The sequence below is a fragment of the Oryctolagus cuniculus genome, chromosome 2 (genome assembly GCF_964237555.1).
Source record: "Oryctolagus cuniculus chromosome 2, mOryCun1.1, whole genome shotgun sequence".
In the NCBI taxonomy this organism is placed as follows: Eukaryota; Metazoa; Chordata; class Mammalia; order Lagomorpha; family Leporidae; genus Oryctolagus; species Oryctolagus cuniculus.
The window spans coordinates 106,822,066-106,836,597 of NC_091433.1; the positions used below are offsets into that span (position 1 = coordinate 106,822,066).

Here is a 14,532-nt window from a genome sequence, read left to right on the forward strand (position 1 = left end):
ATTACTGGTCTCCCCGCTCTTCCCTTTCCACGTCCCCACTTGCCTTCCTCGCACTCTGGAAGTGTCCAGCTGTAGGCAAGTCAGCTGTCTGGGGCTGCAGAAGCTAAGATCCTGTAACCGCCCTCACATCTCCTACGCTCCAGTCCTGGTTCTTCTTTCTTCCTATCTCCCAAGAGATTATTTATTGTGTAAACAGATTCAAATTCTCATTTGCTCTTGCTTTCTAGAACACCACAGCTGCTTCTGACACAGCAACATGAACTTTTGTTCTAGACACAGGCAAACATCAGGAAGAAATAAACTCGGACTCAACCTTGTTCCTAACATTCCGGATTACACACAGCAGCCAAAGAAGATGTCTAAATGTCAGTTACTTTCGGCAGGAGGATGGGAATCAGGTCTCTTGGATTTCGAGGATCCCTGAACTGGGTAATCTGTGCGATTCATTCTCCCCTCCAGACAGTGCAGTGGCCTCTCTTTTAACCACACAACACTCAACCTAACACCTAGACAAGGCAGCCTGCTACTGTTGACCTAAGGCGAGGTCACAACCTTTGCCCTGACCTATCCTTCAGGGAAATCCACACTTGACCCACTGGATTTAAATGTTTTTTGGTTCTTGGTGAATTAAATAAAAAAATGTGTTTTTGACCTTTGAGAATTCGATAAAAAGACCTTTTCTCAGAAAAATATCCATAGGGCGAGATCCATGATTTTGACATGGCCTCTCGGGGTGTGTTGGCTCTCTGAGGTCCACCCAGGGGACCGGAGAGAAGCCAGGAACCGCAGGGCACGCACTTACTTACAAAATGCTTGGGTGAAAAAGCTCTGATATTCCTTCTTTGTGCTTTTAATAAGAATTCTCTAGAGAAACTAATTTAAAAAGCTTTGTGTTAGAAAAAGGAAACAAATGAGTTAGAGGCAGAAAGTTAGAAGAAATCACTGACTCTTGACATTATTAATGATTTTTTAAAAATCCTTTTTTTGCTATCAACAGAGCAAAGCTGTGTCCTCTGTTATCCTACAGTTATCCTGCTACTCTGTTCTCCTTTACATGTGGGTGTTCTAAGCAGGCCCACAGCTGGGTGGGCACTACACGGTCTCCTCCATGCACAGCAGGGCTGGCTGTTGCTACCTGTGGCTCCGTGGGTCTCTGCAGGGCAGGATGCACAGACTCGGAGTTGCCATTGGAAAAAGACTCTGATCGGGAAGGCACTGGCGGCTCCAATACTCTGCCTGTCTGCTTAGACTGGGCTTCGGGGGAGCTGTGGTTAGTTTTCCTAAATCTATCTTCCACCTGCATCAGAGAATTAGAAGACATAAGTCCAGGTTAGTAGGGGAAAGCACAGATGACAAAGAACTCCAAGACAAGCTTTTTGTTCTCTTCAGCTACAAGCAAAGAGAGGGCAACGGCAGGCAGGGTGCAGATCAAGCAGGCTAGGCTTTGATTCAAAATAAAGAAAATACTTCTGATGATAAAAATTGAGTGAGGCAGCTTGTAAGAGCTCCTTGCCCAGAATTCTAGGATTGTATATGATGAAAAACTGAAAAACAATTAGTCTAAACCAAAAGATTAAAGACTATCATCAGTAATCCAAAACACATTTCATTCCATCAAAAATAGGCGGAACACTTGTCCCTGGAATCGGCTCCTTCTGAGGGCAGATACAGTGGGACGACGCCACCTAGAGGCCAGCATCCCACAGCGCTGGAGGCACACCAGCCCAAAGGCACTAACTCAGTAACAAATCAAGACGGTGGAGTCAGTACAAGCCTACCAGCTTTGGAAAAATCGTTAACCAGATCATCATTTCTCCCGCTTACATTTTTAAGAACGATTCCACCACACCATATTCTTTTTTAGTTTAGTTTGCAATTCTTCTGAGATTTGTTAAGCAGGGCACTCTGGTTCTTTGTGCAAAAAGCACTAACTAGATAGGACACCCTGGGCAAGTCCCTCCAGTTCTCTGAACCTCAATTTCTTAGCAGCGAATGGGGAGGGGATACCTCTCGAGCGCGGTCTGCGGGCTCGTAGTGGGGCTTGGGCTCGGGAGCGTGGTAGGCCGGCTTGCTCCGTTCCTGCTGCACGGGTGGCTGCTGCGGGAGCTGCGGGAGCTGCGGGGGCGGCCTCCTGTGGTCGTGCTGTAGAGACAGGAGATAGGCTTGTTCTTGTTGCAACTGCCTCTGGAGCCTCTCTGCCTGCCGGTGCTCCTCCATCTCCCGCCATCGGCACTCCTTGGAGAGGGAGAGGATAACACTAAATCTACGGGACACTGCAGAGCTCGCCTTTTCTTTGCATTTGTTCGCAACCTTTTATTTTAAAAGACAATACTCCCCCCCCACCCTGTTTCATGGCAAGGCAAAATGGCTGAGATTTCAAACGGCATATTACCTGTGGAAAAAATCTGACAGCTGTCACTAACCATAATAGAACCGGACAGAGTAAGGCACAATTCAATTAAATGGCGGTTTCCGTGGTGTATGTATCAGGTAAAAATCCTAAAGCCTGTGCTGTGAACCTATAGTAACGGCATTCTAGTTTGCTCACTGAATGTGAAATTCTGTCAAAAACTTGTCTGTACAGCAAACAAGAACAGTTAACTCATTAACGGGAAGTTCATAAATGAAAGCCACCTTGCAATGTGCCCCAAGCAGTGAGACTCCAGAGGACGTCTCCATTTGAACCTGGCAGCCCAAGCCGAAGCAGAAGGGCCCGGTGATCACCACGGCTTGCCTGACTCGGGGTGGGGGGCCACATGTGAGCCTCAGCACTACAGACAGGACAGAGGCGGGACTCGGGGGGTGGGGGAGGGGGGCCACACGTGAGCCTCAGCACTACAGACAGGACAGAGGTGGGCGTTACCAGTAACATGGCCTGCTCCTGGAGCAGCTGCTGCTGCAGGATCTCCAGGTGCCGCTGCTCCTCTTCCAGCTGCCGCCTGATATACTCCTGCCACACAGAAAGTACCCAGCAGTCAATTTATCCCCAAAGACGGCATCGGAACCACAGGACTGGGGCACCGAGAAGCAGCTGCTCCAATCATCTTTTGTGACAGTTCTCTGAGGAGTGACTACTTAAAGAGAGCAATCTCTGGCTAAGGATTTATCCAAGAATTTCAAATTGGCCAATAAGACCCAAGGAGTCTGATAAATGCGCAATGCGCTCCAACGATGTGTATAAAGGCATGGAAGCATTTCTGTTAGAACACAGCTGACACACACAAACGCACAGCTTTCAAGGAGGGCACCACTGGGCTCTGACTCCTGTCTGCTTCTCAGCTGTTATTTGTAACAAGCCTGGCTCACCAAAACTTACCTAACATTAGAAACAAGCATGGGGCCGGCGCCGTGGCTCAATAGGCTAATCCTCCACCTTGCGGCGCCGGCACACCAGGTTCTAGTCCTGGTCGGGGCACCAGATTCTGTCCCGGTTGCCCCTCTTCTAGGCCAGCTCTCTGCTGTGGCCAGGGAGTGCAGTGGAGGATGGCCCAAGTCCTTGGGCCCTGCACCCCATGGGAGACCAGGATAAGTACCTGGCTCCTGCCTTCGGATCAGTGCGGTGCACCGGCCACGGCGGCCATTGGAAGGTGAACCAACAGCAAAAGGAAGACCTTTCTCTCTGTCTCTCTCTCTCTCTCTCTCTCTCTCACTGTCCACTCTGCCTGTAAAAAAGAAAAAAGAAAAGAAAACAAGCATGGTCTGTGCTATCTCAGGTGATCCAGATGCTACCTGGAACGACTGCTCCCTGAAGGCTGGGGCCCAGGCCACTGCCTACAAATAACCCTGCTCCGGCTTCTAGTGAGCCTTGGATGGGGTGATTCTCTTCTCCCTCAACACAGTCATCAACCTGCATCCCGATGCAGAGGTGAACACACCCAAACTCACTTCTGGAAGGAAGACTGGAGCTGTGTGCGTATTACAGCGGACACAGCCCTTCCCCTAGCTCTAGCACTCTCTGAACCTCCCATTGTCTTAGGCTTCACTTCTGGGAAATGAGAGTCAAAAACCTCCTCTCCCAATGCTCAAGAGCTTTTGTGAAACTTAAATACAAGATACATATGAAACAACTTTGAAAAGCAAGAAACATTTTGCTAATAAAAATGTCCTGGGCCGGTGCCACAGCTCAATAGGCTAATCCTCCGCCTGCGGCGCCGGCACACAGGGTTCTAGTCCCAGTCGGGGCGCTGGATTCTGTCCCGGTTGCCCCTCTTCCAGTCCAGCTCTCTGCTGTGGCCCAGGAGTGCAATGGAGGATGGCCCAAGTGCTTGGGCCCTGCACCCCATGGGAGACCAGGAGAAGCACCTGGCTCCTGATTTCGAATCAGCACAGTGCGCCAGCCACGGCGGCCATTGGAGGGTGAACCAACGGCAAAAGAAGACCTTTCTCTCTGTCTCTCTCTCTCTCATTGTCCACTCTGCCTGTCCCCCCCACCCCCCAAAAAAAGTGTCCTTTCCTTTTCTACAGGGGGTAAAAACCTAACTACCTGCTCTGGGAAGGCAGGGCACAGCGAAGGGGGGTGGGTAGATAAATCTTATCCTAAAATTCAGATTAATTCTGAAGAGTGTCTACTGCCAACCACCCCCTTTCATCATGGCACACACCTTAAAATTAAAATAGTCACAGGCACGGGCTGTTAGTTAGCCAATAATTACAAGTGGGAGAATACTGGATATCAGAAATCATGCCATATAAATATCCTTAAAAGTCCTTCTCCTGGGAGCAGGCATTGTGGCATGGAGGATTAAACTGCCACCTAGGGTGTAGGCATCCCATCTGGGAGCTGTCTGATGTCCCAGCTGCTCAATTTCGAATCTAGTTTCCTGCTAATAGCCAGGAAAAGCAGTGAAAGACGACCTAAGGTCCAAGTGTTTGGGCCCCTGCTCCCATATGGGAGACCTAGCTGAAGCTTCTGGATCCTAGCTTCTCCCTGGCCCAGCTCTGACCCGTTGCAGCCATTTAGGGAGGAGACCAGTGGAAGGAAGACTGATCTTTCTCTCTAATTCTGACTTTCAAATAAATAAATAAATCTTTTTTTTTTTTTTTTTTTTTTTTTTTTTAAGGACATCCTTGTCCCCCCCTCCAAAAAAGCCAATCTGGGGATAGCTTACCCATAAGAATAGTGGCACAGACACCTGGGCCCTAACCAGGCTCCAAATCCTTTTCATTAACACGAGCCCATCCACAACCACACCATGCCAGTAACTGCCCTTGCAGTTCACGGGGCCTCACATAACCACGACTGAGAAGGAGCATGATTCCCAACTCACTTCTTCTTTGAGCAAAATTCAACCAAATGTTAACTTGGTAAGCACGTTAGTACAATCATCGGTTTTCCGCCTTCAAATCATAGGGACAGGCCAGCACCGTAGCTCACTAGGCTAATCCTCCACCTGCGGCACTGGTACTCTGGGTTCTAGTCCGGATTGGGGCACCGGTTCTGTCCCAGATGCTCCTCTTCCAGTCCAGCTCTCTGCTGTGGCCCGGGAGTGCAGTGGAGGATGGCACCAAGTGCGTGGGCTCTGCACCCACATGGGAGACCAGGAGGAAGTACCTGGCTCCTGGTGGCCATTGCGGGGTGAACCAATGGAAGGAAGACCTTTCTCTCTGTCTCTCTCTCTCATTGTCTAACTCTGCCTGCCAAAAAAAAAAAAAAAAAAAAATCACAGGTACAGCCTATCCAAATCACTAAGGTTTCAAGGACACACAGCCCATGAACAAGCAGAACACAACACATCTGTACACAAACCCACACTTGATGCGGGCATGAACTATGTCCCACTACACTCACTGTAACGGGGAGTTATTATTTTGCAATAAAGAAAACAGAGAAAAACTGATTTTAGATTTTTTTAATGTAAGAGATGCAGAACACTTGCTACTCAAAAAAAACCTACTGACTGTCACACCATCATATCGTTTCTTAAAATTAAATTGTGGGAATTATTTTTAGATTTAATTCTTAAAACCTTGCCTTTTTTCCTCCTCTTTGCAGATCCCAGGTGAAAACATAACTAGACTATTAAGCATGCATGCTCATTCAGTTAACTGCTCAGAGTCCTAGGGGCTTCAGTGATGCACACGGCCAGCACCAGTCTCTGCAAACCCAAGGCACGTGATTGATGGTCAAGGCTGGTGGCTGAGAGTCACACCGGAAGTCAACTCCAGGGTTTGTAAGCATTTTAAACAGGAAGTTTAAGTATTTAAACCGGTCCCCATTCATACTATTTTTCTCTTCATTGAAAGCTCATAGCAAAGACTGATCAAGTAAAAAACATGAAAGGAGACTGGGCATAATCAACTTCTGTTTGTATAGGTGGCTCAGTAATCAAAAGAAATTTCTAAATAAAACTTTACCTCATATTTAAAAAATGCTGAGCATGTCAGGCTGAACAATGCGTTAATGGGTTTTTTATGTTATACGTGCACAGATGAAATTATACACAAATATGTATTACAATATTCGCTTAACCACTGGATTATTTCAAACATTCGTCCTAAGAAATTACTTGCAATGGCCTTATACTTCATTTAAGGAGAAGTTATTTATCCTCCAGATACTTGGGGTTTACCCCAGTCACAGGGAGCCTGACAAGACACATACAGAAGCCACTGTCTGCATGCACATCACTCAGCTGGCATCAAGAGCTTTCGAAAGGGCAGTGATTAGCAGTCGTCCCTAAGGCCAGACAGCTGACTACTTTGCTACCCCGCGGCACAAAGTCAGACTTCATGACTGCCCTTTGGAACAGCCTTTGAGAACTCACCTGTTCCCTTTCAACCCTCCGCTTTTCCTCTTCTGCCCGTCTCCTCTCTTCTTCCTCTTTGCGTCTCCTCTCCAGTTCCTCCAGGCGCCTCTTCTCCTCTTGTTCTCTCCTCCGCTGCTCACGTTCTTGCTGCCTTCTAGCTTCTCGCTCTCTCCTTTGTTGCTACGTAAGTAAGCAAAAGCATACAATTACCAGCCATCCGCTTCTGGCTCCCATATGGTTTGCCAAAGGGTTACAGGTGCATGGAAGTGAGGGACACCATTTCTACCGCAGTTATTTCCACATTGGCACCTAACCCCATCAAACACCTTCCTCACATGTCTTGGTCAAGGTGCTGCATTTCTGCGACTTTTAGGATTTGGTTTCATTTGGTAACAGTTACTCCCCACTGCTCACTGTACCACAACTGGAATACAGGGAATTCTTCCTGTGTGTCATTATCAGAGCTAGTTAAGGCCTTTCGGTCAAGAGAAAAACTAAGAAAAAGGAGTAAAAGACAAAAGAGATAGAGTAAAGAAAAGGAGACAAAGATGAAAAAACAAGAAGCACACCTCACGAAAGAGGAACTGGCATCAGTGAGAGTGATAGGCTCCCACTACTACTGCCATGAACAGAACATTTTTAAAACTATCATTTAACACACATGCTTACAACTATGGCCTGGCACTGTGCTAAGAATTTGTTAACTCTGATCACAACACCAAATCAGTACTTCATCTCGACAGGTGAAAAACCAGTTCATGAAAGTCCCATCACTTGCCCAACGCCACACAGCCAGCAGAGACCCAGGTGGAAGTGCCACTCTGCCTCTAAAGTCCATAGTCCCGACCACATACCGCCCTCACCCTGCAGCAGGTGTAAAGGCTGCGACTGAATCACTTCCAACCTCTCGAAATCCAGCCTGCTCTGTGCGATTCTGTGGCATACAGCACTCCACTGACAGCTTGTCTTGTCTAGCCCCAGAGGGACTGCTGAGTATTAACATTAACCAATTCTTCCCACGAATACGAAGAATCAGTGCTGGTCAACAGAACTCTCTGAGATGATCAAAATGCTGTCTCTATACTGATTGATACTTAAGTCACTAGTCAAGTATTACTAGTGAGCACTCAAAATGTAGCTGTGTGAATCAGGAACTGAGTTTTCACTCTTATTCTACTAAGTTCACTTTGAACTTAAATGGCCACATGTGGCCAGCAACAGCTCTAGGGGACACAAAGCCATCAAATTTCTCAGACACAGAAATCTGGTAATAGTACCACAAAGTTTATTGTGACACTAACACTAATCTTTAAACAAATAAAAATATTCGGGGTGAAGTTACTGGAAACAGTAGACAGAACAATTTATAATGGGTATACTAAATAAGCATTTATTGGAGCTTAAGTATTCCTTCTGGGTCATTCCCTCAAATTTGAAAGCAAGACCCTTAAAAATGATTCCCTGAGAAGTGTAAGAAATGTCTGACATGTGGGATAACTGGCTGGAAATGATGCTTGCTATTCTGTCTTATCTCAGCAGAGAGAACATTGTCATCATTCTCAGTTTTGAGTGGGCTTTTAGTCCCACCACCTCCCGTTACCTAATTTTGTTCTTTTTCCACTGCTGGCTCTTAGACTTCAATGCACAAAACCCATCAGCTTCTCATGGGACAGGAAACAGAGTCCCGGAAGACTTGAGCACCCATTCTGATATTTAAAAACTTTCAAGGCTAAGACAACTTCCTGAAATTCTAACTCCTACACTGCGATGTGTTACCTGCCAGTCTAATGTCTTCACACCTTATTTTCAATTCTTAGGAAAAGAGAAAAGCTGGATACTAGAGTACTCAACATCAAACCTATGGACAGATGTTTAGTGCAGGAGTTGAGATGTCACTTAGGATGCCCACATCCCATACTGGAATGCCTAGATGCAAGTCCTGGCTCTGATTTTGATTCCAGCTTTCTGCTAATGTGGAACCTGAGAGGCAGGTGTTGGTTCAAGTACGTGGGGGTTCCTGCCACCCACCAGGGAGACCTGCACTCTGATCCAAGCTCCTGACTTCAGCCTGGCCCAGTCCTTAGTGTTGTAGGCATTTGGGGAATGAACCAACAGACTAAAAATTTCTCCCTGGAGGACAAGTAAGAGCAACTCCCATGTACCAAAGTGTGCAACAGCAGGGGCCTCCCTGCCTGGTATCATTCTCTTGTTGCCATGACCAGTCTGCACTCAGGGTCAGAAGGGAATGGGGACACAGGTGCCGTGCCCTGCCCTGCCCTCTACTCTGTACCACTAGAAAGGTGGAGCCTTCTGAATGCAGAGGTCATGCTCACATGGCTTCCAGAGACCTAAAACCTTTTTTCTTTTATTTTAAAAATGAGCTACCTGGAAATAAACAAAACCACTGGGCCCCAGGACTCTATGAACAACATAACATAGAACTCTGATGTATCAGATTTTTCAAATCACACCCCAAGAGTGTTTCTGAAGAGTTTCACTTTCAAAGTAAATTAGGCTAAGACTTTCTATTTCATATCTTTTAACTGCTCTACAATGAAGCAAAAACTATAGACCAGTTTTCACCAGGATATAACATAACAATTATACATACCTAAGAACACAATCATTTTCACAACTCTCATAATAAAAGTCAATGTATTTTGGCCGGCGCCGCAGCTCACTAGGCTAATTCTCCGCCTTGCAGCGCTGGCACACCGGGTTCTAGTCCCGGTCAGGGCGCAGGATTCTGTCCTGGTTGCCCCTCTTCCAGGCCAGCTCTCTGCTGTGGCCCGGGAAGGCAGTGGAGGATGGCCCAAGTCCTTGGGCCCTGCACCCGCATGGGAGACCAGGAGAAGTCACCTGGCTCCTGGCTTTGGATCGGTGCGATGCGCCGGCCGTGGCGGCCATTGGAGGATGAACCAACGGCTAAAAGGAAGACCTTTCTCTCTGTCTCTCTCTCTCTCACTGTCAACTCTGCCTGTCCAAAAAAATAAATTAATAAAAATCACTGTATTTTGAAAACTGAGAAAAACAAAGTCTCTTTGCTTTAGATGCAGATTACTTAATTCCACTAGCTAGCCCTATTTAGTTTTCTAAGTAAGGCTCTTGGGATGTTTTCTCTGAACTTTTTTGTTGAGTAAAGCACATTACAAATAGAACAACAAAGACATATGATAAACCTGAACTGCAAAGCACAGCCCTTCATTCCCAGTTTTAAAGCTTAGAACACACGAGCATTTCCCTGGAAGGGGTGAGCATGGAGTGAATGCTGCTTCCTGTCCTCGAGCTCTGTTGAGGGCAGTGCTGGGAAGCTCTGAGGAACAGTCACTGGAAAAGCCGGCCAGCACCAATGGACAATCACAGTGTGTGCAGGCTCCCAAATGAGAAATGACTAGCTCCAACACACTGGCTGGAACAAACACCTGCCAAGATAAACTAAGAGGGATGAAGGAAAAAATCTGCAAACACAGCAAAGGAAGGCAGGGAGCCGCTCACTGCAATAGGTGCACAATCTCCTTCAGTCTCAGACAAAAGCAGAGAAAGGCAATGAGTGTGTGCATCTTGAAGATGCCCGATCGCCTCAGGAAACTCAGGCTCCAAGCCAATCTGATTATGTAAACGGGAGAAGCAGAGGACCACAGACTCATACTGACCAGGCATGTACAGAAGTGGAGATAGGCTGCACAGGGTCTTTGGGAAGTGACTGCAGGGATAGGGGCCACAGGCTGGCTGTGCTTCCCTGGTACAATCTTCTTCCTCTGTGGGCCCCACCTTCCTGATTCGACTACACAAGAGGTGTGTGTCAGGTGGAATCTGTGCTAGAAATTTTCACCATGCAAATTCTCTTGGTGCAAGGCATATATTTTGCAAGAAGTCATGGCTAGAGTCTAAGAATGGAAAACTTTTATTTAAAAAAATGTTTCTTATCAGTGAACATTAAAAGGATCAGCCCTCTTCAAAAGAGGTGGGCTTACCCAGCCTCCCACCCTGATGATGCAATGACATGAAAAGACTAGTGGAAGGTGGGAAGAGAAGACCTGAAATGGTCCACTTCTCTCTGCATAAGTGGTCTCTAAAAGTGAGCACAAAATTCCTCCGAGTACAGGGGAGGAAAAAAAACTAATCACAATTTCTGTTTTTAGCTCATCCTTTTACAACTGCTATTTTACATTTTATAAAGTATGCAATTAGTACAACCACTTATAAGTAGACACATCTCTGTCAGACGTATGTGGTTCACCTTGTTGCTGATCAGAGGTAAGATCAAACACCTTTCAAGGGACCGGCACTGTGGCTCAGTAGGCTAAGCCTCCGCCTGAGGTGCCGCCATCCCATAAGGGCGCTGGTTTGAGTCCCAGCTGCTGCTCTTCCAATTCAGCATCTCTACTATGGCCTGGGAAAACACTGGAAGAGATGGCCCAAGTGCTTGGGTGCCTGCACCCACACGGGAGGTCCAGAAAAATCTCCTAACTTCAGATTGGCCTAGCTCTGGCCACTGTGGCCATCTGGGGAGTGAACTAGCGGATGGAAGACTCCCTCTCTGTCTCTCCCTGTCTGTAACTCTGCCTCTCTCAAGCAAATAAATAAAAACCTTAAATTTAAAAAAAGAAAAAAAAAAAAGAAAGAAAACCCCACTGAGGGCACTGCTTTGCTCCAAACACCACATGCCCCTGAACACATCCCAAAAACCTGAGAGCTGTGCTTACTGCCATTTCTTTTTATTCATGCAGGCTGCTGGAAGTTTTAATTTGAAAATAAACCCTGTCCCTGTCCCTGTCTCTGCTGACACCTTAGCTTTTACCAGCAAGGACTCATCCAGAAAAGAAAAGAACAAGGAAAACAAGACAACTAAGTTACAGTCCTGGCTGCTGCCACACTGTCTGGAAGGAATCAGTGCGGCCCACCACACCCTGTCACCCAGCTATCGTCTAGACACAGTCTAGCATCCCACTCCAACCAGCCTCATGGTTCAAATCTGCACCATGTCTCCAGAGAGGAGCGAGCAAGCGAGCGAGCATGTGTGCACGTGTGTGCATGTGTGCACGTGCACGCAACACGAGCGTCAAGGGAAAAACCGAGGTGAGGGAGGAAAGCTCAGAAGTTGAAACAGTGTCAAAGCTGACTTTCCACACACCAGTCCTCTCAACTAGAAATGCTGAGCGCTCCCTTGTCCACCCAGGGGCAGAGAAGAGCTCAGGTCTACACCCATACCCAAGACCCAGGCCCATCTCACGTCTTTCTGCCTTCCACCCCAACCTGCCTGAGCTGCTGACACCTTCAGCACCAAGAAATCACAGGCCCTTGGCACACACTTTCTGGTCACCCTAAGTGAGAGCATCCATTCCCTTAGGCAGTGCTAAACTCTTAGGTGGTGAAACCCAGAGAATCCATTTCCTGCTTGCTTACAGCTGCATAGAGGGTAGGGCTTCCTACAGCTCAGTGGAAATTTTTGAATACCTTACTCAATTAAATTAAATGCTTTTTTTTTTTTTTTTTTTTTTGACAGAGTTAGACAGTGAGAGAGAGAGAGACAGAGACAGAGACAGAGAGAAAGGTCTTTCCTTTTTCCTTTGGTTCACTCCCCAATGGCCGCCACAGCTGGTGTGCTATCCAAAGCCAGGAGCCAGGTGCTTCCTCCTGGTCTCCATATGGCTGCAGCGCCCAAGCACTCGGTACCATATTCCACTGCACTCCCGGGCCACAGCAGAGAGCTGGCCTGGAAGAGGAGCAACCAGGACAGAATCTGGCACCCCAACCGGGACTAGAACCCAGGGTGCCGGCGCCACAGGCAGAGGATTAGCCTAGTGAGCTGCGGCGCCAGCCCCAATTAAATGCTCTTAAGAGGAAAATTTAAAATGCTCTTACAAGTAGGTTATTCTTTCTTTTTCCATTGTATTTGTTTCAGAATTTTTAATCAAAATAGTAAATAGGTGCTTTAAAAAGTCAAAAATAAACTATATGTCAAAAACAAGCTGTTTTACCTAACTCCAAATTCATACTCCTAAGGCACAAAAATTTTCCAAGAATTTAGTTCTCCTCATAGCATTTACACTGTTCTTTTAAATAACAGGCTTATCGAGCTATTTAATTTTTGTTTCCAGTTTAGACACCACCTATTGACTGCTCCCAAAGCATATTCATTGCCCTACTCCATCCCATCTCATGCTCCCAGTTCAGTCATATGACAACTCTTGTGTAAACGAAAACCATATTCATGGCTGAGACATGGATAAGTAACTTTCCTTTTCACTTTTCAAGGAGTGATTAATCGCTTGTTTTTTAAGTGTGTTTCTTTGACTGGTTTTCTTTGGGCCTATCAGTAAATTGACTAGAAAATGTCTTAGAGTGTCATAAAACTTTCAGTATGGTTAAACAAATCAGGTCTTGTTTATTCGTGGAGATGAGTGTTCTCAGTCTTCTTTGACACTACAGTCGTCCTGCATTTCTACCCACCAGCTTCCCAGGAAAGCTTTTGAACTGGCTCCTACAAAGGATTCTGTGATGGGTTAGTTCTCTGGTGTCAACGTGCCTGGATGAAGGAATACCTAGTAACCTAGAAAAGTTTTGTTTTGCTTGTGTCTGAGAGGGTGCTTCCAAAATGAGATCAGCATGTGAATCTGGGTGGACCAGGTGGAAGGACTGGCCTCAATCTGGGCAGGCACCATCAATCCGTTGGAGGTTTAGAAAGGAAGGAGTCATGCTCAACTCCCACACTGGGTATCAACCGCTGGCCTCTGGACTCCAGGACTCACACCAGTGGCTCACTTGCTAACATTTACACTTTCGGCCTCAAATTGAGAATGACATCCTCAGCTTTCCCGATTCTGAGACCCTTGAACTCAGTCTGAGACCCCCAGTTAGTTTCCCAAGGTCTCTAGCCTGCAGATAACCTAGGAGACTTCTCAGCAGTCCTAATCCTACACCAATCACTCTAATAAATCCCCTTCATTTGCCTACACATACCTTATTTATTGTGTCTGTCTGGAGAGCCAAACCCGATACAGATTCCCTGCTCCTTGGAACCCTTGGTCATCGTCTCAGTTTTGGCACTTCTTTATCCATGTGCTGGGCACTTAATAAGCTTTTCAGTCAGTCTAGAAACTATGGATTGACTATTTTTCTTTGGTTCTACTATTACCAATCAATTTATCTCTCCCCACCCCCAACTTTCTGGAAGTTTTAATTTTTTTTTTTTTTTTTTTATTTCAAGAATTTTTTCTGGGGTCAGCACTGTAGCATTCCAGGTCAAGCCACCGCGGTGCCAGCATCCTACAGGGGTGCCGCTTTAAGTCCCCGCTGCTCCATTTACAATCCAACTCCCTGCCAATGCACCTGGGAAAGCAGAAGATGGCCCAAGTGCTTGGGCTCCTGCACCCACGTGAGAGACCCAGAAGAAGCACTTGGCTCCCAGCTTCCAATCAGCCCAGCTCCAGCCATTGCGGTCATTGGGGAGTGAATCAGCAAATGGAAGATAGTGTGCTCTCTCTCTCTCTCTCTGTAACTGTCATTCAAATAAATAATTTTTTTAAAAAAAGATTTTTTTGTTATTTTCTGAATATTCTTGCTTCATGGATTTAATAACATTTCTTTCCAAGGTTAAGAGTTTACGTATGCAGATGTAAGATGTTTAGTTCTGTTTCCTACAGTGCCTCTGTTTCCTACAAGCTTCTTTTTCTATTTATTTAGAAATCCTTCAGGTTCAAGAATTTCTTCAGTGCCTGTGATCTTGGCTGTCCATTTAAGACACTGAAAAGCAAACTATTAAGGGTCAGGTAGAGGGACAGCA

The 14,532-nt window shown here is 46.4% G+C and overlaps 1 protein-coding gene across 47 annotated transcripts in view; it reads right to left on the minus strand.

The window, feature by feature from the left end:
* Positions 1 to 14,532, minus strand: part of MAP4K4 (mitogen-activated protein kinase kinase kinase kinase 4) — a 185,393-nt gene that overhangs the window by 28,056 nt on the left and 142,805 nt on the right. For 14 of the 47 annotated variants that reach the window (XM_051835170.2, XM_051835218.2, XM_051835169.2 and 11 more), the window contains 4 exons: positions 6,765 to 6,926; positions 2,864 to 2,950; positions 2,008 to 2,235; positions 1,136 to 1,297 (listed from right to left, as the gene is read on the minus strand). In XM_051835170.2, coding sequence (XP_051691130.1) covers positions 1,136 to 1,297; positions 2,008 to 2,235; positions 2,864 to 2,950; positions 6,765 to 6,926 — 639 coding nt within the window. The remainder of the gene's footprint in view (positions 1 to 1,135; positions 1,298 to 2,007; positions 2,236 to 2,863; positions 2,951 to 6,764; positions 6,927 to 14,532) is intronic. The other 33 variants (XM_051835230.2, XM_051835228.2, XM_051835407.2 and 30 more) reach the window with 3 other exon arrangements.